The 27,278-nt window shown below is 35.6% G+C and overlaps 1 protein-coding gene across 1 annotated transcript; it reads left to right on the plus strand.

Moving 5' to 3' along the window:
* The first annotated feature begins 6,328 nt into the window (after positions 1-6,328).
* On the plus strand, positions 6,329-7,732 carry LOC149562442 (methyltransferase FGSG_00040-like). The gene has a single exon (XM_089827973.1). It carries the CDS (start codon positions 6,329-6,331, stop codon positions 7,730-7,732), a length of 1,404 nt encoding a protein of 467 aa, XP_089684099.1.
* The last annotated feature ends 19,546 nt before the right edge of the window (positions 7,733-27,278 follow it).

Raw genomic sequence — 27,278 nt, forward strand, 5'->3', positions numbered from 1 at the left:
ACTCAACCTTTCCTCTAGGTGCTATTCTTACATCTTTTGATCAAATCCTCTTCATCAATCAAATAAGTGATAGTACTCAAATTATATAAGCAGTTGTCTTACCAAAAAATAGTAGGTTTGACATCAGTGACAAAACAATGATTGAAAATATTGATCATACTTCTTCAACAATCTTCTTCAATCTATTCTCAACAATCTCCCTCTTTTACTATTTTTAATCTATTCTCAACAATAATAAAATAATATATTATTATCGATTATTAGCTACCCATTGTCCATTTAAAGTATGTAAAAGGGACTAGCAACAAGTATAGGAAACTTAAGACACAATTCATTCAAATCTTTAACAAGATCTATTTTCAATTTTCTTCTTTAACATTAAGGATTAACTACACATATCAGGCTACAAAGATGACAAAAGTAGTAGGTAAAGTTTGTAAATTTAAAACAAGCTCAAAAATGAAATCAACAACTTGTTGGTTTCAAAGCCGCTGAAAGAGCATGTTTTTGTAATTATTACAGAAAGTAGAGCCACATGAATATAGAATAGTGTTCCAAAGGCAACAAAGATAAAATGTGGCAACAAAAGCAAGTGGCAGGAAGGAAGAGGTGAGAAAAATAACATGGTATTTTACAAGCATTTAAACCTTGTCAGTTGTAGCATAAAAGTTGCATTATTGATAACAAGGAAAAGAAAAAAAAACACATAGATATGGTGAACTTTGTAGAACTATTGGTAGAAAAGCTTGTGAATTCTAGGATTCTTTAGAGTTCGATAAGGAATCTTTGCTAGAAGCACATGAGAAATATTTGAAGGTTACACACAAAATAGAATCTTTATCAATGCAAAGCCATTACAGATAAGAGTTTGCTCAAGTTGCAAAATAAGGGCAATATGTACTTGCAAGATGAGGATTAAAATAAGGCTATTGAACTTTGTACTTCACATGTATAAAAATTAAAGATAGATATGGGAGTTTAATTATTAGAATGATAGTAGTATGCTTTTTCTATTTCAAACCATCATTTATAGAGTTATCACAAATGTTTCTAGGTGGGTGGTTTTGTGAATGTTGGCCTATGTCCATCTAGAAAAAAAAATCTAATCACATTAATGAAGCTTAATTTAGATCGTTATTAATCCTCGTTGAAGGCAGGAGACTATAGTTTCACCCTTCCTTTTCAATTAAACTATGCTTTGGAAGTTGCACAAATCGATAAAATATTGTGTTTATGCTATGGTCGTTATAAATTAGTGTACCAAAAATAATTTATGAATTTCAAAGTCTCTTCTCTAATTGGACATTACTCCTTTTCTTGTTAGTCTTTTTAATTTTCTCTCTCTGAAATTTCAACATAAAATTTATAAGAATTCACATGGCATAGTGCATGTAAATTTGCTTGTCTAAATTTTACTCTATCTACAAGTGGTTTTAATTGTATTATACAGTTCTTCTTCCACTTAAATTTTATTGAAGAACACTCTAGAAGAAAGGAAAGACTTTCCTTACAATTTTCTTGTAAGTATCTCAATATTGACAAATCCACATTTCAAATGATAGATTTTCTTTCAAAGAGAAACAATTTTTTTTTTGTAGAATTGACATTTTAGAGTTTTATTTTGTTGTTGGTGGGGTTTTATCTTATGTACAAGGCCAATAGGTTGAATTCGAACGATATCATTGGGACCTTGGATTTGTACCAATATGATTCTTTGGCAGCTCCCAAGTAGTGATTATCAAACAAGAATTTTTATTTTTTCTGTGATCTGCGATTAGTCAATATACTTTTAAGTTATTTTATTTTGGATTTAGAATTGTTGTTGTGAGAGTTTATTTACTTTTATTAGTATTTTTTTTGGGAAATATTGTTAGAGTGAATGTAAGTCTCTAAGCCTAATTTTAAATTTATAGATATTCTCGTCAGATCTTTGTTAAGATAATAGATACACATCTGGGTTTACATAATGAATATTAAAAATACAAGCATGTATGTTAAAAACAATGTCTAGATTTAGAATTTAATATCCAAAAGTGTTTATCACTAAATTAAAAAACTTATATTTAATATCCATTATGTAAACCCAAGTGTGTATCAATGAATTACAAAAACCTAGTATTTATTTTCAATGAATTTAAAAATCTAGTATTTATAAATAAGTACTAGATTTTTAAATTCATTGATACACACCTCAATTTACATAATGAATATTAAATTCTAAATCGAGAGATTGTTTTTAACATATATGCTTGTTGAAAATTGGATTTATATTCTTATGGCTTGTGCAAAAAATATGTTTTAATATACTAAAAGGCATACTATTTAGATGATAAGCTTTCCTTCTCAAGTTTCCTCCAGTCAAAAATTGACTCACACCAGTAAATAGATGTCGTGCCAGTAAATAGATGCTGAAAAAATGGTTTCAAGCTTTAAAAAATGAATTTTGCGATCATGTTTTGCTTGGTATAAAAAAGACATTTTTCAAGAATCACAACACATTAAATGAAGCAATACTAACCATTATTTTTTGACTTCTCTAATCTGGTCTCATAATGAAAAAATCATAGAGAAATCATGTTTGGATCCTGATGAGATTGTTGCCATTAATAATTTATCATTATAGATGTAATCTCAAGAGATTTAGTGGATTTAGTATAGTTGTTGGGTAATAATAATCTTTCCTTGCAATCGTTTAAATATTCTATGTAGTCGTTTAATTAATTTGTGCAACTGTGAAATGTGATTGCTCTCTGTTGTGAAGTGGTTTGCATCTTCTAGGTATTGACATGGATATTGTTGAGTTAAGTAGATGATGTAGCAATACCAAATAATAAACACAAATTAAATAAACCATGAATCAAACTGATCACCAAAGTTGGCTACATCCATGAGAAAAGTGGGATTTTTTTTATAGTAGACACAAATTGCATACAGACCATGAATTACAGAATTAGGCGATTCACTAACATTGGCTTTGCTCATGAAAAGGGAAGATTTTTTAATTCTCCTTGAATGAAGGAATGAATTATTGCAATGCACAATCAAAGAATAGTTGAGATGAAGTGAAAATTAGTGCAGATTGCACTTCATAATTTGGCAATCTCATTTGTGTGTGTTTGACTCATGCTACAAATATCTCAAACTGAAGCTTGAAGATGTCATGTGCCTTACCTTAATGGTTAGTGTAACTTCAACTTTCTATTGTGTGCCCAGGGGTTGGGTTGCCTCATATTTTAATAGGGCCTATAAATGGACCATGCCCCAGCTATAGACAAGAAAGGGCTCGATCCAACAATCTTCCATACCCATAGTGCTCAACCTCCATATCTTGGTTGGGTCACTTTGTAAGGCTTCTTTTTCCTCCCCCACTAGATCCACAAACTCTTCACCCATAAGAAAAAGGAGTGAGAAAATTCACTACTTTCTTGGGGGATTGAGCTCTTAAATATTGACAATCATTGTAGCCCTTCACTTGCAGATAATTGGGGATCTTCCCATTTACTTTATTCATACATAATGGGTATCTACTCACTGGATGGACAAGGTCATGGAGAGTACAAAGACAAGGGGATTTAGGCTAGAATCAACAACTAGACAAAAGTCATGCCATGTTAGTTTTTAAGCAATATATACACACGCAGATTTAAAATGACTAATGCCTTATCCCAAATTTTGGACTAATAACTTTTTTCATTTCAAGCAATAACCACTTCCAATAGTAAGTACCTTTTAATGCATCCATCTAAATCTACAGGAATTCTCCATTCTCCCATTATCTCCTATATTGTATGCACCAGTCATTACCAAGTGAAGAAAGGAGGAAAATAGAATCCAAGTTGAAGAGGAGGTTATCGCCATCTATCCCTAAATGAATGTAAAATGTGAAAGCATGGGCACGTGAACAGTTTATAATGATGCCACTACTAAAAAAAGATAACACCATGCCAAATATGTCAAAAATGCACATTCTTTCCAATCACTAGGCTTCATGAGGAAAAGGTAATGTATAAAGAAGACATGAAAATGTATAAGATTTGAGCAAAATATATTAAAAAATAAAAAATAAAAGCACATATTGAAAGAAAGGCTTCATTTTCCTTTTCAACACTAATCATCTAACAACTTGTAAAATCTATGTGAATGCATTTAAGTTTAGTGATTCAAGACTATTTGTATTGCATAATCAATTAAAATGTATTTTGTGCCATATAATGCAACATATTACCAACCAACAAAACCCACAATTCACAATTATGTGACTTGTAAATTAATTAATAATAAAGTTGAGAAACAGTCAACCATCATGTGAGACAACACTTCAATAATGAGAATTTGCCCTAAATTTGTTTTAGGTAATAAATTAGCTTTATTCTATAACATATATGATTTTACCAATTTTTTCATTTTGTAAAACTAAATCAAAATCATATTAGATAAATTTGATGATAGTTTTTTATGTAGGTGTATATTTTGTGACCATTTGAAAATATATATAAATTGTTAAAATGCAATATATATATTGTAGGGTTGTGTAGATGTTGGAAGGAAACATTGATATTTCAATACTGTTGTGCCACGTCTGCATTTCCAAAAAAAATTAAATTAACTTTTAAAAAGTATAATGAAATAAACTATTAAATATGTTTATATATTAAATGATTAATTTTTTTATTAATTTTAATTTTCATCTTATTATTATGAATTGAAAATATGCTTAATTGTTTATAATATATATTATTAAATTCTATATGATGTAATCTAGGAGAGAGAGAGAGAGAGAGAGAGAGAGAGAGAGAGAGAGAGAGAGAGAAGTATTAGTGAGAAGTATGATGTATTCAAGGAATAAAGTGAAAGGCAACAACACAAAGAAAAAGTAGAAGTGTTAGTGTAAAATTGAGTAATAGAGGTGGTAGTCATGTGATTATTGAGATCTAGATGGTTTATCATTATAATGTGTTGTGTCATTTTTATTGAAAAAAGTTTTCATCTTAACCAAGAAAAAAATTGAAATTCATGAGTTTTGTGGCTAGCTTTTTTAACCACATCATTTGCAATTCAATTGTGATAAATCATTTTTCTTAAATTTCATTCTCATATCATGAATCTAAAATCTTGTATATGATACAATGGGTTGTTTCCTAAATTTCATTCTCATACTTGAATCTAAAATGTCTTTGCATTTAAGGACCAGAGTTATTAATTTATTAGCCCATTGAGAATCTACATTGTGCGTTTCATGATGGATGGACAATATGAATCCACATCATTGTATGTATGCTTGTATTTATTTTCTTTATATGTGCATCAAGTTTTTTGTCTAATTGCTCTATTTATGTCCGATTATTTGATTTACTCAACATAAAATATGTTGAAATACCATTTACATATTGGATAAATCAATATTAGCATGTGCTTGTGGCCAAACTATTGGACTTCAATACTGAAAATAAAAGTTAGATAATATTTGTTGTTGCATTTCCTCCAATATAATATTGAAATTCAACTGTAGCTAGTAATGATACATTATTATATTGTGGAGTTGCATCCATATATAGAACACCAAGATTTCTCTATCGAAATCTTATGTGAGTAAAGCTTGGGCATAAAAAGCATATGCTTTATCATTTCAACATGTTCAATTTAGTCAGAAAGGCAACTTACAATCCAAAATCATAAAAAATTGTGTACATATATAAATAACTTTCATTAATATGAAAGAGAGTATAAGTAAATTGTACATTATCAAATTGAAATCCTTCCTTTTGTTTTTCATCTCTTTAATTTTACTTTAAAAAGAAAAACCTATAGACTTACCTCTTGCACCTCATTCTGGTGCAAGTGCTAGTAGTATACTATTATACATACTATTAGGCCACTGCCTGCTTTACTCCTATATCAAGGACAAATGGCAGGAGACACAGACAAATAATAAAATAAAATAAATATATCGTTAGCTACCCCAATCCATTTAAAATCTGCAAATGGGACTGTCAACAATTTATGCATTCTCAATTCAAATCTTTATCAAGACCTGTTTTCAATATCCTTCTTTAATGAGGCAGATAACCGCACGTATGAGCCTACAGAGATGGCAGAAGTCGCTGTTAAAGTTGCAAATTTGAAGCAAGCTCAGAAACGAAATCAACAACTTGTCTGTTTGCTTTTGCAATGATTATTACAGAAACTAGAGCCGCGTGGATAGAACAGGCGGTGGGAAGAAAGAGGCAAGAGAAATAACGTGGTGCAGTTTTATAAGCATTAGACATTCCCATTCGCAGCATAGAAGTTGCATCGTTGAAGATAAGGAAAAGAAACAAACACGGGAGATATGGCGAACTTTGCAGAACTGTTGGTAGAAAAGCTTGAGGAGTTCCAGGCTTCTTTAGAGTTTGACAAGGAAGCTTTGCTGGAAGCACATCAGAAATATTTGAAGGTTACGCAGCAGATGGAATCCCTATCAATGGAAGGCCGTTACACAATGGGATTTACGGTGAGGAATCCGTCGGAGCAGTGGCGGCCATCAGCCGCACTCAAAGCTCTGCAGCCCATTCGAGTAAGAGAGCTTCAACTCGACAAACACCACAATGACAGCGTTCTCTTTGGAACGCTGTGCGCTGTCCCGCTCAGAATGGTGGGCATTATGACTATCTTGGAAGACCGGTTTGGAGATGTTGTTCGGCTTGCAATATACAACACTTCAAGCAATCAAAGTCCGAGCAGTCTTTATCCCAAAGGCTCCAAGGTCGCAGTCAAACAGCCATACTTCAAGCAAGGTGCTCAAGATGGTGTTTTCATGTTGCGAGTCGACAATCCCCAAGACGTCGAGATTTTGGCTTCCTTTCCAACAAAGGAAGAGAAGATCGCTTCGCTGGCCAAGAGTTTGCTGGAGTTGCGAAATAAGGGCAATATGTACTTCCGGGATGAGGATTGGAACAAGGCAATTGAATTTTACTCCGCATACATTGACTTGGCTCTGTCCGGAGATGAAATTGAGCCCCAGTTGCCCTCTGCTTCCAATATCAAAGAAAAAGTGAAGGAGGCTCTTCTGTATTCATATTCAAACAGGGCAGAGGCAAGGATTAAGCTGAAACAGTACGAGGATGATGTACATGACTGTGACAAGGCGTTAGCCCTTGATCAGCAGCATCTCAAAACCTTGTTTCGCAAAGGCCGAGCCTTCCATCATCTCAGAGAATACGAGTTAGCATGCCAATGCTTTGATAGAGCTCTGGAGCAGTCCCCAACAAATAAAGATATAAAGTTGCACTATGAAAAATCCATGTACCTAAGCCGTCAGAACAAACATGGTAAGTTTGATCTCTCTTCTTATTTCATAAACAGTTGCTGTAATGCACCAAAGTATGGCAATTATATTGGTCCAATGCTGATAAAAAAGTCATTAGGACGTGGTAGGGGATTGTTTTGCTCTGAAAATGTAAATATTGGAGATTTTCTGCTTGTGGACAATGCCATTGCATTTAGCTCCACGAAGACAAAAAGAATATTGAAAGGAAGCCCTGAAAGGGTCAGGCTTTCCAAACAAGAGGTGAAGAAAAAACATGATCTTCTTAAATGGGATCTAGAGGAAAAGGTCATATGGTCCGCAGCGTTATCACCGAGGATAAAGCAGCAGCTGGAGTTTCTCGCTGAGTCGGATGAATCTAAGGTGCCACCGATGGATCTGTTCCGCATAAACAATAGCAGCTGGAATAATTACCAAATCTGTAACTAGGATCCGGAGCTAGAAGAGCATAAATTTCCAAAGGTAATACTGAATGTTGCGTGTCATACACAACCCATTGAATCAAAGAGTGACTTGATAAGACTAAAAGAGCAGTACGGTTTGTGGGTACTTCCCTCTTTCATTAATCATTCCTGTTATCCCAATGCTAACCCTATTGTTGTAGGAGAAGCCATGTTCATTATAGCTGCAAGAAAAATTGAAGTGGGAGAAGAAGTAACAATCCCCTACTTTCTCAGTTTGGTGCCATTGTTGAAACGAGAATCGGTGTGTATGGTAATGGGGTTTAAGTGTGAATGTAAGCGGTGTATGTTAGAAAGATCCTTATTAGCCGCTGAAGCGTCGCCATTGCAAGAAATAGCCAAGTTCATTTGTTTCGGAAAAGCCAATATGACGATCCTCTCTGAACTCGAGCTATGCAAAATTGCTGTGCGAGTGGAAAATGTCATAGAGGGCCTCACTACTGAAGAAAAGCAGATGATGAGAACATCTCTTTTCCCGCTCTATTGCAATATTTTTATGTTACAGCACATTCATCCTAATTTTAGGGCAATTTTGCCTTCGTTGAGGGAAGTATGTGATGGTTTCCAAGAGGTTGTCCCAGGCAATCCTTTGTGCTTCAAGTTTTTTGCGAGATTCCCTGTTTATGTGAAGAACGAAGCTGAAACAGAAAAGCTGCTATTCAACAAGGCCATGGAAGTATGCACCACGTACATGGGAACGCAGGAAGAAGGGCTTCTGAAAGCTGTGGTGAACTCCGTTGCCACAGATGTCTTCAAACCGGGAGTTACCTTGTTCGGCGTAAGTTATATTAACAACTAAGCTCTTATTTCAAATGGTATGCGAGGTTCTTTCTCAATAAGTGAGTAAGGCCTTTTTTGGTTTTCCTCTAAGGTTAAGCAGCTATTAAATCAGACTCGTCAATCTGTGATACAGAATATGAATATTTTGCTCATGAATATCCCTCATACATCGAATCTGGATGTATATTAGTGCAACAGGAATTTTGCTATCCTCCGCTTTAGGTCCTTTTTGCAATCTTTCTAATGAAGAACACAATTACTCGTAGTGTTCATTTAAATTGTGGATGGATTATATATGTGAAAATCCTATTTTGTGGTGGTGTTTTTAATATGTTTGTCATGCACTTTTATTGTTGCCTGTATATTTTGAATTTGAGTCTAGCATTTTTAGTATGACTTTAATGCACCTTTAGTTTTACTTGTATATTTTGAATTTAATTCCAAATTGGTAAGTAAAATCTTGAATAAGAATTTCAGTAAAAAGTATATGGTCCGAAATTCTCAGCCAAAAGTTTTATTTGATCATTTTAAAAGCTTATCCAAAACCCAGATGTAGTTTAAGCAATGCTAGAATAGTTAGCAATGTTGGAATTAAAAGAGTAACTGTGCATACATTATTTATAAAATATATATTGAAAACATATTTTATATTGTATAATCATTTGTTTAAATAAAATATAGTTTTAATATGTTACAATATTTAGAATGTAAGAAAAACAACAGACTAAGTTGAATTAATAGCAGTAACTGTGATGATATTTTGTTTACAGATTTCGATTTAATGTATATCATTTTAAAAATATTTCATGGTAAATTATTTTTAAAATAATAATATTAATATCGTGTAATTATTTTCTATGTCATTTTTCAATTCATTTTAATTTTTAATTTTTTTCCTATTTACTTAATTCAATTGGTTGTTTCCCTATTTATTAAGTGTATAGGCTTTTATGTGAGAGTTTTGCTCTAGGATTTTACAATTTCTTGCCTCCCAAAGGAAAAACTTATTTCTAGCTATTTTGATTTGTTTCCCATATTTTTATTTCTTTCTTTTTATTTAGCACATAAATTATAGAAATAAGTTATAATTATAGAAATAAATTAATTGGCCAATAGGCTTTCCCTTTAGGATTGCCTAATTGAAAACTGTATCACACCACCAAATGTAACTTTCTAAAAACCTTGAAAATGGTTTTCAAATCATAGTTTAGGGTGATTCATCTGTGTATCAAATCTTTACTCAAAATCTTATCTACAAGGATCGTATATTATCAAAATCTTTTGTGCAAGGATCATATCTAATCTTAAAATTGCTAGGATCATATCTAATCATGAAATTGCTGCTCCACATGCTATTTCTTTGAATTGTTGGATGAAGCTTTATTTGGCTATTTTGTCAAGCTAATTAATGGTGTGATATATGAAACTCCATCACTTTATAGTAAACCATTCAAAGAGATTGAGTGTGCACGAATTTACAACTATCTTGCATGAATTTAGGACTATCGCAGAACCCTATGAGTTAGATAGGTAAATTCCAAGAGGCTAACAAACCATCAAGAAAGAGAAAAATAATATGATATGTGAAGGAGAAGGGAAAATAAATATGGCAATCTCGGCCTCTGTATTGGCAATCGTCATGGGAGTAATGTATTTGAGATGTATTCAAAGGCAGTCAAAAAGACGATGGTTTGATGCCTGAAAGCTGGATGGAGACGTGATTAGTCAGGTTGAGAAAGTGATGAAGGAAATTTTAGTAATAGTGAAGCCCTAAATCCACGACTATCATCCCTTTCTCGTGCCTCTATTCATGAAGTGGTCAAAAAATATATTACCAATCACAAAAAATAAATTAGTGATGAGGATTTTTGTGGAAAGAGACACTACTTCGACTTAATTGCTCTATGACAAAATAGATGACTATATGTATTGCAAGTTTGGAATGCATACTAGCCTATTATGATCCCTACTTTCTCCAGTCAACCATCCAACCCACTACACTGTTCACACTCGTCAAACAGTACATGTGAAGGTTTTATATTTTGCATATGTGGAGTCAAAAGTGTCGCATTTCTCAATATGTCTCTACAAGTAGTGCCACCATTCGATATTGAGGAGAAACTGTGGCTATCAGTAGTATTGGGGTTTTCTCCAGACCTTCTGCAAACCATATCACCTTCACAGGTGTCTTTTTCTCTATAAATTACATATCCATGACCTCCATCTATATCTGTGTCTTCATTTTTACGATGTAGCTCTACCATTTATAGACAATCGCTTCTTTTATTTTTGAAGATTGGTCTCTATAGTGTCCCCACTATTAGGATTGGTTTGAAATACTAATACCTACAAAATAAATGTTACGTTTAAATACTAACAATTATAGATATACTATTCTTGCCATCTTGCGGTCATTATCTCATTCTTATCTAGCCATTTTTCCAAGGTTACTCATCTCTCACACCAGCACAATAGCCATTTATACAAGGATCTTACTTCTTGCACCGGCACTATAAGACTCCTTCAATCCCCATCTAATCCATTTATATAAAGACAAATCCTGACTCTATAGTGGCACGAAACCATTTATATAGGTAAGCAATGTCCTTATTATGGCACTATAGATTCTTAATTATTTTGTAAGGAATATATGTACTAAATAATTAATTAACTTATATTCATAAATATCACTTCTTAAACCAATACCTTAGCAATTTCTTGTATTTATTATATACAATTATCTACATAAAAATGGGAATAATAATTTAAGCAATATACATTACCTTAATTATTTAATAAAGAAAATATACTTACATTGCGGGTTATGTGGGACCTGATGTGTTGATGAGGGCTGACCTCTTGCCTTACACGACAGTCGTTTTTTATGTGGGTGTTGTATGCTCTCATCCATCAATGATTCCTCTTATTAAGATATTAAGATATGCAGTACTTACAATCTGCGATTCATACTTGGTGGATAGACTTCTCAATACACGTGGTTGAGTCTATGCATGAGTGTTATCCACGTCACCTAGTGTAGTTCACTGTTAATGACGACTTCGTTATTTCCTCCATTTCCCATTTATTGGCTTATGACCCCATTAGTTTGTGATATTGGTATTTGATAAATTTATTGTTTTTCTTCCCTTATTCGGTGGTAGATGTTCTTTATTTTTTTTGATGTTGGTAAACTTCCTATCAATGAGTCTACATGGATTATATTATGCAGGATGAAGTTCCACATTTGTAGACTATTTTTTTAACCTATTTACCTTGACATCTGATTGTACTTATAGTACATGAGTGCATTCTTTGATTCGTCGCACCCTTTAGGGTTCTTGTATTTAGTTTGGTTAAATACACAGTTTACTATATATTTAAATTTATTATAGGGTTTGATATATATATATTTATAGTTTGATAAATCATTAGTATATTGATTGATTATTTATTCTTTCAAATCATTTAATAAATTATTATTTTATTATTTTATTACAGCTATTTATTAGAATCATTTAGATAATTTTATCAATATTTATTGTAATTGGACTATCACAGTCTCTTTGTTATGAACTCCTAAATAAGCCCTTGACACTCTACCATAGGATGTGCTTTCTTTGTTGAATGATCATGACTTTTGCAAATCTAGGCGGCTTTCTTTTCCTTCTACAGATAATATTGCACACTCATGTGTAGATACTAATCAAGATGGAGATCTAGTCAGAGGTTCCAAAATGGTTGTGAGAGGGGTTGCATGGGCATAGTTCACTAGTTGATGATCCAATTGTTGATGATTGTGATCTAGACCCGTGTCTCAAAACTATATGATGTAGTCATTACATGATCTAGTCAATAAACCACAATGATGGGGATATAGGCAGGTGCATTCCTTTCATTTTGAGATCAAATAACAACAATTAATCTAGTTGCCCTTAACCCCCCCGATTAGAAATGCTTTAGAATAATTGAGAGGGGGGGTGGATCAGTTATTCAAGGTCCAAATGTCCAATTAAAACTTTTTCATCAAGTAAAGTGAGCCTATCAAACTGTTCATTCATCCAAGCTTAGACTTTCTTATTTAGCAAGTTACCGTAAATCAGCATGCAAGCATAACATATATAAAATCAACCCATAGCACAATGATTTACATGGAAACCCAATTTGGGAAAAACCACCAGTAACATGCTACTCAATTCTCTCTCTTCTGAAGTGATGTCTTGTGAAAGGCCTACCCTATTATGGGCTACAACACACTATTAAATGTGACCTAGTTAAAGGATTTAACCACCTTGTTAGAAGTGGGCCTAATTAGAAGACTTTAGAACATTCACTTGGAATGCCACCATGTTAAAGGATTTACAAATGGTTGTTAAACCAACATAAGTCCATAGGATTTTACCCTAACTGATACAATTGCTAAAGAGTAACAATAAGGGGTTTTGACCTTATTACAAATTGAAACTTATCTTGCAGATTTCTGATCACAATTTGCCTAGCTTTTAGTCTTTGTAGCTCTTGACAACTTGCCCTCCTTTCAAGTTTTGTCTCCTTGAGTCTTCATGATAGATGTACTAGTGCAATCTTCCTTCTGACCACTTATTAAAGCAAAGTCTATGTACTCTGTTCTTCCTTCTCCTTGATGTCTTCTCCTTGACACCTTTCAACAACTTTGCAATTTTGGCACACCAGCAACTCTTGCTTCTTGTCCTGTGACTCCTTAAATAGAAGTTTGGAATTTCTTTTCCCGCTCGATTCTTTCCTCCTTTAATTTCAATTTGAATGGATTAGGTAGGATTCATTGAATCTAACCCATATCTTGTTCCTTCTAGAAATCATGAAGAATCCTCTTGAACTCGCTCTAAAATGGTTTACATAAAATTTTGTGCCACTAGCTCATCATCCTTATCCTCCGACAGGTTCACAAAATTCAATGTAACAAACTTGTCAACTCAGATTTGGCAAATCTTTGACTTTCCCAATAATGCATCAGCTCAGAACTATTGAAATTCTAGTGCTCAGCACACACTTTGTTACTTGGCATCAACTACATTTTACTGATGCTTGGCACCTACTATGGATTCACTCAACATCCACTAAGTTTTTGTGATGCTCAACACTTGTTACTTTGCTCGACATCTGAACACGCTCGACTCCTTCTATATTACTTGGCACAAATTAGATTTTTTATTTGCTCAGCTCCTACTAAAAATCTACTCAGCTTGAACTAGCTTGCTCGACACTCACTAATGAACTTAATTAAGCTTTGCAATCAACCTTGTTGCAACTTATTCTTCCAATGTTTCTAAGTGTGGCCAACCTCTATATCTTCAAGTATGTTATCAATACATCATTTAACCATTGTCTTAAACAATTCTTGCACTTCATTACAAAATCATAACTCAACCTTTCCCTTAGGTGCTTTTGTTACATCTTGTTGATTAAATCCTCTTCATCAATCAACTAAGTGATAGTACTTGGATCTTATAAGCAATTGTCATTCCAACAAATAGTAGGTTTGACATCAATGACAAAACCATGATTAAAAACATTCTTTAACAATAATCTTCCTTCTTTGCATCAATCTCCCTCTTTGATAGTAATCCTTTTCAATCAAATTTCCAACACCGCAACACCCCCCCCCCCCCCAACCTTCTACCCCTTCTCCATAGTAGGGTGGGTGCGTGCAGAGGTAGATTATTGTAGGGCCATAGCCCATAAAATTTTAGGTTGGGGGGGCGGGGGGGTGGTAGGAATTAGGGTAGGGGCAGGATTCCCCCCACCCCTTTATAGCTAGAGTAGGGGGCCCCCACGATAGATAAGGAAAGGTAGAGGCGGCCCCTAGATGGGCACCTAAATGAAATGCTATATCCCCTGGTTGAGCCGCTGCTCCTGTCTCACTCAGGGAAGGTTTAGGTTCTTCAATTTCATGTCGAGGGGGATGTGACCTATGTCAGGTCCGTAAGATACCACAACTTTTGGTGTTTTATGATTGACCTCTTAGCCATCTAAGATTCATAAGCATCATCATTTGACTGCAATCTTTTTGACAATCCAAGGTCTATAATCTATGCATAATGTTTTTTTCGTAAATTTGAATATAGTTTGGATGGAATGCTTCACTGTAGTAATAGTCTATTCATCTTTAAAATAGCCTAATTGGGGTGATTAATAGTATTAGTTTTTATGTTAGTTAACTTTACAATTTTAAAATCAAAGTTAATAGAACTTATTATCTATGATTGTTTAAATGATTATAGACTCAAGATGTTGTTTTTTGTTATGTATCTTGTAGCACCTCTTTTGAAACTAATTGATTTGTTAGGTCTTGATCAATGTGTTGCAGATGATTCCTAGATAATAGAACCAACATTCGATGTTGTCATGTTTCAAGGATTTTCTTAATTTGCTTCAAAGACAATATACACCAAACATGTAATCATGACCCTTCAAAATCTAGAACAATTCCATGTCTTTGGGAAGTGGGGATATTTTTTTCACACCTCAATTGTCTTCAAATTAGGCGTAAAATCCTTGGACTTTTTGGTTGCTTGTTTCAACTCATGATTCGTGTTGCTTTCAACCTAAAGTTCAAGTTAGACACATGAAATCCCTTTACCAAATTTAAAAATGTCAATGGTTTGCATATAGCTATAAGTGAGAAATATGTGATTGATGCACCTTTCTAGCCTCGCAAAATGGCATAGGTTGAAAGAATTCGCATATTATCTATTCTTTTGACATTTTGGATACATGTTAATTCTTATGGGTTTTAGCCAACACCTAATCTTATTTTACCACTACATGTGCCCTTAATACAAAATATGGAAAGCAATATAATACAAATATTATTATAATCCTTTCTTATCATATGACACTCAATGACAACTATTTCAAAATTTTGTAAAGTTTACTTCAAAATTTTCAAAAAAACATCAAACTTGCGTAGATTTCATTCCTCTACTAGATTTTTTAATGTAATACATAATAATTGAAATTGTCCAAATATTTTGTTCCTCCAATAGATCTCATAAGGTACTACATAACCTATGTTCTTAGAAACTTTATCCTATGGTCAACATATCACATTCATCCACAATGTCCAAATATAAATGGAAAATTTGTTGGCTTGACTGAGTTTGGGCACAACATCTCAATGTGTATGACTTGGTTTGAGATTGTAATGAATGTGGAATCCATGCCTGAGTTACATGTTCATAATCTTTCATATCTATCTTTGGAAAAATGTGTAAAAGATGTCGAGAGTTATCATTTTTAGGGGTCTATTCTTTTCTTAAGGTCTCTACTATGCGTTAGTAAAAATTCCAATAGAAAATGTGTCTATAGAAAAAGATCTCCTTATGTCTTTCACATTGATTTTTACATTGATTTTTTTGTAGGATAAGCTCATAGATTTATTATCTTTATATGTTTTTTACTAAGGAAAACATGTTTTACAGGGATCTTGAAACCCAATAGTTCTTACATAAAAAAGGGCAGCAAGTTAAAATTCCCAACAACAAAAGAACGACCAATAGAAAGGCCAAAACAAAGGATAGGCAAAATGCCAACAAGAAAAAACCAACAAAGAGAACAATAGCCAGAGGCGATACTTATATGTTCTTTACTTGCTCCTCCATCCTCCTCTTGAGGTCCTGGGTGGTCTTTGCCGCATCTTTGATTCTCTGAAGCTCTTCCTCCAAGAGTTCTTGGTCCTTCTCACAGCTTTGATCCAAGTGGCTTTGACTTATGTCCATTCTGGGGCTCTCTTCCATCCTGTCTTCATCATTGTCCTTTTCATCCTCCTCTAGAACAATCCCCCTGTGTCACCTTTTATAAAGAAACGTGATATCAGAATGTGACAGTTCAACATTAATGACAAAAAAAATGGTATTTGTGTTTAAAATATGAAGATGATGTAAACTGATGAAATGTGTAGAATTGTATGAATTTTATGCCTATAATTTTTATAATTTTTTTAACTAATAATTTATTCATTTTATTTTATTTTGAAGTCCCTTTTTTAATTGTAAAAAATATAGGATGTCATTCCCGTCAAACAAGTATGTGCAAATCATCTTTTTTTGTTCTAATTTGAAAATATTTTATAGATGACATGTATAGCTAGTGAACAAAAAAAGAAATAATTATTTTTTATGTATATTTTCTTTGTTATAAGTACTCAAGTTCGACCTTGTCAGAATCCAAGAGGAATTTCTATTTTCAAGGTGGATAGGCGGCATAAATAGAAAAATACTTGTCATTCCATTTATCGAAGTGTGTAGGTGGCATCTTAGAAGTTTGTGCAAAGTTCCTTAAGTCATGCATTTAATATTTTTTGTGATCTACAAAGGAAATGTAATTTTCTAATTGGTCCACATGGTGGTGCTTAGTTGTATTTGGGTGGGAATTAAATATTTGTTATAAGGTAGTTGCATTGACCTTTTATCCCACATTGGTTGTGTTTGTAACATCTTGGGTGGTAAGTGCCTATTTAAGCAAGGCATATGAGCATTTGTAAAAAAGCTCTTCAAGAAAAAGCTCTTCAAGTAGAAGCTTTTCAAGTGTAAGCTCTTCTTTGTGGAATTTCTCTTAGTGGAAGCTCTTGGTGTGAAGACTCTTCTTGTGGAAACTCTTATTTGGGAGTTCTCTTATGTTGAAGCTTTTGTAAACTTATTTTGTAAGAAGTCATATCTATTATGCCATATTGCCAATTTTATAAGGATTTTCAAGTATAATAAAAGCATGTTTTACAAAGAATTTTTTCATCTCTTTGTCTCTATATTGTTGTGATCTTGGTTGTGAGTTGTTAAGGGTGGTGTGGCCCTTCATCAATGGTATCAAAGTAAGAGTTCCTAAGCATGTGGATAGATCACCAAATGTGAGGCAATTTGCACCAAGACGTTGAGTTGGGTAAAGTTTGTCAAGGAGGAGTTCTTGATTGTGTAGACAGATCGCCAATTGTGAGGCAGTTTGCACGAGGTTCTTGTGTTGCATGAAGTTTGTCTTATGAAGAGTTGTGCATGGAGAAGAGAAAGAAGGAAATATATTATTAGCAGATACTTGTTCTAGCGAGGTATTGTAAGACAAGAAGAAAAATTCATTGTTAGCTACTTCATTTTTTGAATTCATATTCACAAAAATTTTCTTACCATGGGTGTCTGACGCAGGAGCATCTTGCCTCACAAAAAAAGTGGGGTGTGATCAAAATTTAAAAATAAATTTAAAAAATAATTGGAGGAGACAAAAAGTGACGAAAGTTAGAAGAATTTTTTTTAAAAAAATAAAAAGTAAAAAAAAAAGGAGAAAAGAGGAATTTCTATTTTCAAGGTGCATAGGTGGCATAAATAGAAAAATAGTTGGTTAAGTGCACCAAGTTGTGGTGCCAAAAGGGGGGTACAAGTTGACACCTTTTTCCTGAAATCTACAAATTTTGATCTTCAACAAGAATTTGAAGATAGTTACGCTCAAAATTTTAAGATATGACAAAAACAAAAGTCGTAGTCCTTTGAATCTAGTTTCTAAACTACTAATTTTTTTTCAAAATGGTTTAGTTTTAGGTCCTCAAAAAAGGGGGCCACAAAAAGTGGTACTATTTATTCCAAAAAAAATAACACAGTGCAAATTGTGGGCCCTCTAAAATTTTAAGTTTTTTTTAATTCTTTAATCACTCTAGTCAAAAGTTACTTAACACTATGCAGTTTATCCCAGATTTTTCAAGTAATTTTATAATGTGTATTTTTTTTTTAATGAATTTTTTAACTAGACACATCCCAAAAATGTGAAATATATGTGTGCTCCCCCTAGAAATAATTGAAAACTAATCTAAAATCAAAAAAAAAAAAATCCAAATTGTGTAGAATGGTGTCTAGTTTCTAAAAAACTAAGTTGTTGCAAAATTTGATGAACGAGCTAAAATCTATAGCCTAATTAGTACATAAGGGTTTTTGACAAAAAATGAACATAATTTCAAAAGAAATTATAGATGAAAGGCTTGAAATAGTTCGAATTAAAAATAAATTATATAGTTAGATAGCTAACACAGAGACCTATAATGCTATGTAACTTGATCTTTTTAATACCCAACTACGAGGAATCTTGAAGGGGAGCACACAAGAAAAATCAATCATTTTTGGAATGTTTGCTGGAAAACATGTCTCAGACCTATTTATAAACTCCAAACCTTTGGGTTGGATCTCCAAGGAAAAACCAAACCTTAGGTTTGGTTTTAATACAAAGCTTTCAATAGCGCGTGCTCCCTATAGCACACATGTGCTATTAGAAGTATTTAAATTCTCAACAATGCATGCATGCTATATTGTGCATGCAATATTAAGACCTAAATTCCAACCCAAGAGAAAGAGAGAGCTAGGTGGGGGGGATGGGGGTGGGCGAGGGAATGGCTATGTGCGAGAGAGAAAGATATAGAGAGAAAGTAGGGGATGGGAGAGGGGAGAGAGTACAGGATGGGAGAGAGGAAGTGAGAAAGAGTTGGGGTGGCAGAGAGAGTACATGATGGGAGAGTAGGGGTGGTAGAGAGAGTACACGATGTGAGAGAGAGGAAGTGTGAGAGAGAGTAGGGGTGGCAAAGAGAGAGTACGGGATGGGGGAGAGAGATTGAAAGTAGGGGATGGGAGAGAGAGGAAGTGTGATAGAGAGTATAGGTTGGGAGACAGAGATTAAGAGTAGGGGATGGGGGATAGAGAGAGTAGGTGGTGGGAGACAGAGTGGGAGAGGAAGAGCGAGAGAGAGGAGGATAGGAGTGCATGTGTGTGAAAGAGAGAGAGTAGGGAATGAAAGAGGGGGAAGACAGAGTAGCTCAAGAGAGAGTAGGAGATGGAAGAGAGGGTAGGTGATGGGAGAGGGAGAGAGGGGGGGGGGGATAGGAGAGAGTGAAAATGTGAGAGAGAGTAGGGGGTAGTAGAGAGAGAGTAGAGAGGGAGAGAGTGAGAGTGAGAGTGAGAGTAGGCAGTGGGAGAGGGAGAGAGAGTGAGAGACAAAGTAGGGGATGGGAGAGGAGAGAGGGGGGATGGGTGTGTGTGTGAAAGAGAGAGAGAGTAGGGAATGAGAGAGGGGAGAAAGAGATAGAGAGAGTAGGGAATGGGAAAGAAAGAGAGTAGACAATGTCAGAGGGAGTGGGAGAGGGAGAGAGAGGGGGGATAGGATTGTGTGTACAAGAGAGAAAGTAGGGGATGGGAGAGTGTGTGAGAGTGTGAAAGAAAGTAGGGGTGGTAGAGAGAGAGAGAGAGTGAGTGAGAGAGAGAGAGAGAGAGAGAGGGAGGGAGTGATAGTAGGCAGTGGCAGAGGGAGTGGGAGGGAGAGAGAGGGGGAATGGAAGTGTGTAAGAGAGATAGAGTAGGGGATGGGAGAGAGTAGGCAGTGGGAGAGGGAGTGCAAGAGAGAGAGGGAGGTATGGGAATCTGTATAAGAGAGATAGAGTAGGGGATGGGAGAGAGTGTGAGTTTTAGAGAGTAGGGGGTGGCAAAGAGAGCTCGTACTAGATGGGGGTGAGCGCACGAGAGAGAGAGAGAGAGAGAGAGAGAGAGAGAGAGAGAGAGAGAGAGAGAGAGAGAGAGAGAGAGAGAGAGGGGATGGGAGAGAGAAAGTAGAGAGAGAGAGAGATAGTAGGCAGTGCAAGAGGGAGTGGGGGAGGGAGAGAGAGGGGGGATGGGAGTGTGTGTGATAAATCTAGAGAGTGAGGGATGGGAGAAGGGGGATGGGAGTGTGTGTGTCTATGAAAGAGAGAGAGAGAGAGAGAGAGAGAGAGAGAGAGAGAGAGAGAGAGAGAGAGAGTAGGGGATGTGATAGGGGAGAGAGAGAGTAGGGTATGGGGGAGAGAGAGTAGGCAGTGGGAGAGGGAGTGGGAGAGGGAGAGAGAGAGGGGGGAATGGGAATGTGTGTAAGAGAGACAGAGTAGGGGATGGGAGAGAGTGTTAGAGTGTGAGAGAGAGCATGTGGTGGTAGAGAGAGCTTGTACGAGATGGGAGAGAGATAATGAGATTAGGGGATGGGAGAGTGTGAGAGAGAGTAGGAGATGGGAGAGAGAGAATGAGAGTAAGGGATGGGGGAGAGAGAGAGAGAGAGAGAGAGAGAGAGAGAGAGTAGAGAGGGAGAGAGAACTTGAGAGAGATAGATAGTAGGCGGTAGGAGAGGGAGTGGGAGAGGGAGAGGGAGAGAGATAGGGGGGATGGGAGTATGTGTGACAGATCTAGAGAATAGGGGATGGGAGAGAAGAGAGTGGGGGGATAAGAGTGTGTGTGTCTATGAAAGAGAGAGAGTAGGGGATGGGAGAGGCGAGAGAGAGTAGGGGATGGAGGATAGAGAGTAGGCGGTGGTAGAAGGAGAGAGTAGGAGTAAAGGATGGGAGAGTGTGTGAGAGAGAGTAGGGGATGGGAGAGAGTGTGAGAGAGAGTAGGGAGAGGGAGATAGAGAGAGGGGGGAGGGAGAGAGGAGAGGGGGGGGATGGGAGTGTGTGTGTGTGTGTCTGTGAAAGAGAGAGAGTGTGACACTGTGAGAGAGAGTAGGGGAAGGCAAAGAGAGAGTATAGAATGGGAGAGACAGAGTTAAAGGATGGGAGGGAGTGAGAGAGAGAGTAGGGGGTGGCAAAGAGAGAGAGTATAAGATGGGAGAAAGAGTGAAAGGATGGCAGAGAGAGTGTGAGATAGAGTAAGAGATGGGAGAGAGTGTGAGAGAGAGTTGGGAGAGAGAGAGAGAGAGAGAGAGAGAGAGAGAGTAGGGGATGGGAGAGAGAGAGAGTAGAGAGGGAGAGAGAACTTGAGAGAGATGGATAGTAGGTGGTGGGAGAGGTAGTGGGAGAGGAGGAGAGAGAGGGATGGGAGTGTGTGTGATAGATCTAGAGAGTAAGGAATGGGAGAGGGAAGAGAGAGAGGGGATGAGAGTGTGTATCTGAAAAAGAGAGAGTTTAGGGGATGGGAAAGGGGAGAGAGAGAGAGTAGAGAGAGAGAGAGAGAGTAGCAGATGGGAGAGAGAGACTAGGTGGTGGGAGAGGGAGAGAAGGGCAGATGGGAGTGTGTGTAAGAGAGAGTAGGGGATGGGAGAGAGTGTGAGAGAGAGAAGGAGGTGGCTAAGAGAGAGAACGAGATGGGGGAGAGATAGTAAGAGTAGGGGACAGGAGAGAGAGAGAGAGAGAGAGAGAGAGAGAGAGAGAGTAGGGGATGGGAGAGAATGTAAGAGAGAGTAGGGAGAGGGAGATAGAGAGAGGAAGATGGGAGTGTGTGTGACAAATCTAGAGAGTAGGAGATGGGAGAGAAGAGAGAGGGGGGATGAGAGTGTGTGTGTATGTGTGTATGTGTGTGTGTCTATGAAAGAGAGAGAGTAGGGGATGGGAGAGAGTGTGAGAGAGAGTAGGGGGTGGTAGAGAGAGAGTATAAGATGGGAGAGATAGAGTAAATGGATGGGAAAGAGTGTGAGAGAGAGTAGGAGGTGGCAAAGAGAGAGTATGGGATGAGAGAGACAGAGTGAAAGGATGAAAGAGAGTGTGAGAGAGAGTTAGGGATTGAGAGAGAGAGTAAGAGTAGGGGATGGGGGAGAGAGAGAGAGAGAGAGTAGAGAGGGAGAGAGAGAACTTGAGAGGGAGATAGTAGGCAGTGAGAGAGGGAGTGGGAGAGGGGGAGAGAGAGGGGGGATGGGAGTGTGTATCTATAAAAGAGAGTTTAGGGGATGGGAGAGGGGAGAGAGAGAGAGAGAGAGAGAGAGAGAGAGAGTAGGGGATGGGAGAGAGTAGGGGGATGGGGGAGAGAGAGAGAGAGAAATAGTAGGAAGTGGGAGAGGGAGGATGGGAGTGTGTTTGAGATGTCTAAAGAGTAGGGGATGGGAGAGGAGAGAGGGTGAGAGAGGTAGAGAGAGTAGGCGGTGGGAGAGGGAGAGAGGGAGAGAGGGAGAGAGAGAGAGAGAGAGAGAGAAGGGGATGGGAGAGGGGGAGAGAGAGTGTAGGGGATGGGGGAGAGAGAGAGAGTAGGGAGGATGGGGAGTTATGTGTTTTCACATAGTTCGTACACACTATATGAAATCACCTAAAAATGGTCAAAAAGAAACTTTGGGGCCCATTTCATCCATTCTCTGCTTTTGGTCTATTATGCACTTTGTTATTCTGACAGAAATCATGGGTTTTAACATAGCAAACACTATTTCAACACCTTTTCAAGCTAGCAAACACCAAATTCAATCATTGGATATGCAATTTGAAGAATTTTTTAATATTCCTTGTATAGAAAAGGTTAGTGCAATCCATCTTAAATATTGTTTGTCAATATATAGATACAAATTTGATTATAATTTGACATGTTGTTTAATATATAGTGAATTCATTGAAAATTGTATATTTGAATGAAACGTTATTTCGAAATGGTTAGAAATTTGACAAGTCATTTGATATATATTGTGTATTCATTCAAATAATTATAATTTTTATATGTATTTGAATAATTTGTAATTTTCACATTTTAAGTAATTCAGATGTTTGAATAATTTGACATATAGAAATCATCATCATGCCAAGGAAGAAACTAAAAACTCAAACAAATGAAGATAGGGAGAGAGATTTGGCAATTAAAAGAGATAAAATGAAATTACTACATGAACAAAAAAAAATGCAAAGCAATAATGAAGAATCGACTTTCGAAGAGGATCAAGAACCACTAGTACAAAGAAACAAAGAGGAAGAATTAGAAAGACAAAGAGAACGAATGAAACTGTTATGCTCAAGAAGACAATTGAATTGTGAAGCTACACCATCTTCCAATGTTGGAGTCATATCGTCTGCTACACCATCTTCCAATGTTGAAGTCATATCATCCTCTCATGTTGAAGAGACACTAATTTGTAGATCCAATGATATACACACTCCATCATGTCATGTTGAAAGCAGAACATCAACACATCAAGTAGGTGATATTACATCTTTTACATCTTATTGCCAAGGCACATCATCTTTGGTTCAAGCTATGCAATACACTCAACTTTATATTGATGATGAAAATGTTGAGAGAATTGAAGAAATTAGAACACCTTCTAGAATTTGTTTTAGAAGACCAAAATATTTGATTGATATTGATACTAACATTTTGAAATCAATGCCTGACAAGTTAGCAAGCGTACTTGTCAAATAAAAGTTAATCATATGCGAAGATTTTTTTTGAAGAATTAAATATTATAGATCACTGCCAATTATTTGTTGAAATGATGAAGAATTTTAAATTTAGGCCTATCAAAAAGATTCTTGGGCTAAGAACGATGGACGATTCAAATGAAAAAAGCATTGTAAAGAATCTAATGAGTGCTTATTGAAAAAGTGGGTTCTAAATCACACACTAAAGATATTAATATCACAAGACGAGTACTTACATTGACAATAGTAAGTACCCAAATGAAGGAAGCTTGACTCATGAGAAAGACAAGCAAAACATTAAAAATTGGTAGAGGTACTCTAAGGGAAGCCATGCTAAGGCATGAGAGATTGGAAGATCCAACAAAAAATGAGTTATGGACATTTAGAGGTAGACTACCACGAAAGGATAAAGAAATTAGTGAAGCCTTGAAAGAATTAATCGAAGATTTTTGAAAAAATAACACATGTGTTTCCCCTAATCAAAGAGATGTTGTAAGAAGGAGGATTGGTAGCCAAAATTGCGAACCACATGCAAAACATTTTTTGGACTCAACTCAGACACAATTTTTTGCAAAATTTATTGGTATGTATCCTCAAATTTGAATAAGTCAAAGATTTTTTAAGATGGGTAAACCTTTTTATGTGAAGATAAATCACACATGCACAACTTGTTGTTGTAGGATACATATTGAATTTTCTAACCATTTTGATGTTTTTAGGCATATATGCGTAGTTTTGCATTCTCAGTTTGTTTTGTAGGATTGTGACATGAATGAGCCATCAAGATCTTCAAGGGAATTCATATCCAACATTTTATGTGAAATAGGGGATGACCAACAATTTTACAAGACATCATGCTTGGACGGTACGTGCTTATTCTATGGTTCTTTGCAACTTTTATCAACTTGTCAACATATGGATAGTACACATGTAATTGGAAATGAAATAGTAGATTATGAAAAATTTAAGACAGTGGCATATGCTCTAAAAGATGGAAAACATGGTAAAAGATGTAATTTAGTTATTGAAAAGATTTCAGTGTATGAGTTCATGAAAATTTTTTTGTGAAAAGATTATTTGCGAGTATGCAAGGAATACTTATAGAGCTCGATAGCTGAATTTGCAATTCAAGTTGTGCAAGGATACGTTTCCACTAGATACCATTGTTTTAGTTGTAGATTTCACAGAGAACTACACACTAAAACTACAAAATGAGGTGCAAAAAAAGTATTATACTTCTCAACAGGTTTTCATATTTGTTCACATAACATTCATGCATTCACCTACAAGTACAGAGGATGACAGGAAGATTTTGAGGGAGTACCATTTTTACATCAGCGATGATCGATCACATTCTATGCAAATCATACATGGTTGTTTTCAACTATTTTATGGAGATTTGGCTAACATGGGCATAACATATCGTCAACACATTATTTGGTCAGACAATTGTGCATCTCAATTCAAGAATGTACGGATGTTCTATTGGTTGAGCAAGATGCATAGGCTGTGTAGAATTAAATATATGAGGAATTTCACAGAGGCTAGTCATGGTAAGGGAGAGCATGATGGTGTAGGTGCATGCATTAAAAGAACCTTGGCTCATGAAGAACTAAAGTACAAAGATGGAGCAATATTGATAGATGCAAAATCCATCATCCAATGGTCTAATGCTATAACAAGTCCAGGTAAAGAAGGTGAGTCTACAGTTCGTAGTTTTTTTTGGTTGATAGATAATACTAACATTGCACCATATCAGGATTGTTGCACACTAATAGGATCAAGTGAGTTACACTCTTATAAAAGCTTTGATGCAGGTTCATGGAGTATCCACACACAAAAAATGGCATGCTATTGTTCATCATGTGCAAAAGAAAATTGGGATAAATGTAAGTCAACTAAATGGGTGGACAAATGGGATATACGAGTTTTGGACCCAATTGACACTTATCGTCCCCCACAAGCACTAGAAATGGTAGATATGGATTCATTTATTGACTTTGACCGCTTGTTAGATCTAGTGCAACTTGGTAATATATATATTTATATATCTTTGTAATTTCAATATGTAACTTTACAACTTTTACCCAAGTATTTTTTGAATTAATGACCGCATTTTGTACATTTGTCACTGCAGGCCATGTTTTTGTTGTTATTGCACATGAAGACAACGAAGAAGGGACATATTATTATTTGTGTTGTTGTGTTGAAGCCAAACAAAAATTGGATCACTTGGTTATAGATGGTGAAGGTTTAGAGTACCATGTCGGTGCAGTGGTTGTAACCAGCACATGGCTTAGACAATATTCTATGAAGAACCCTAACTTGTGGTTATTCGAAGATTGGCAAACAAAGAGGAAGATTCTTCATTATTCAAACCTTTTTGTTGCATCAAATGTCCACTTGATAAAATATGGTGGAAAACCACATAATAAGATTCTTTGAAAAGTTTGCGAGTCATACCATGAGGCAATACTTGAGACATTAAAATGTCAAGCAAATCCAGTTGGCTCATTAGATTGAATAAAGAGAGAGGGTGAGAGAGAAAGAGTGATCAACTAGATCCAAATACAACGTTGCAACCTCTTCCCCAATACATTATTTGAATTTATATTAGATTCTTTAATAGGACCCATTTTTAGATTAGTTGTTTGAATAAGTGAAATTTTAGAATTTTTTGTTTAGATCAAAATGTAATGAAAGAACATGAAAATTGTTGGAATGTAAATGCTTTGTGATGTAAAGTCATGATTGTGTGCATGTAACCAGAAACTTCAAACTGGTGAAAGCAAGGATACAATGGGAGAAGTTTTCAATACTCATCAAGCAAGGGTTACCATATATCTCAGAAAGCAAGGATTTCTACAAATGGATAATTCTTAATGACAAGCCAAATTCAATTTTTTTCATTCTCTAATTTTAGTGGATTATTCTTATCTTAGATTTTTTACTGTGCTAATTCTTCATTTGCAGGTCACCAAAGAAGAGGGCTAATAAAGTTGAAGCACTAGTGATAAAAGTGTGAGATGCCAAAATCATCTACGAAATGGTATTATCAATTCACATCCTCAATATTTATTAGTTTTCTTTGTTCAAGTACCATTGTGTGTTAATCATCTTATGCGTGGAATTGCAGAGGATCACAATCATCAAAAAGTAAGAAGGAAAATAGGTCTCAATCTTATGATAATGGGACAATTACAGATATAGTTCTCTCTAAGGATAATGTTGATCAATCAGTATATAGGTTGAGAGAACTAAAAGACTATTTAGGTCTACTGAAAAGAAATTGAACTTTTGATATTTTAGGATACAAAATGTATATTGATGGATTTGACAAGAATTAAAAGTATACAGACAATCAATTTAGTCTTCCATAAAATGGTTCTTATATTAACAACTTTTACTATATTTATTGATTTTGTCCCAGCATTTAATGTGATTTAAGTGATGCGGGTATATATTGGGTAGGTTCAGCGTATGCTTTGAATGATTTATCCATGATCATCATGAGATGACCATCTCAAAAGTATTTATTGGGCTCATTTTCCTAGCTACAAGACTAATACTCTTAATTTTCTTCCAAACCATGGTTACTTGTAATAGATAC

Source organism: Cupressus sempervirens, chromosome 4 (genome assembly GCF_028749045.1).
Source record: "Cupressus sempervirens isolate cs-2001-9-10 chromosome 4, ASM2874904v1, whole genome shotgun sequence".
Classification (NCBI taxonomy): Eukaryota; Viridiplantae; Streptophyta; class Pinopsida; order Cupressales; family Cupressaceae; genus Cupressus; species Cupressus sempervirens.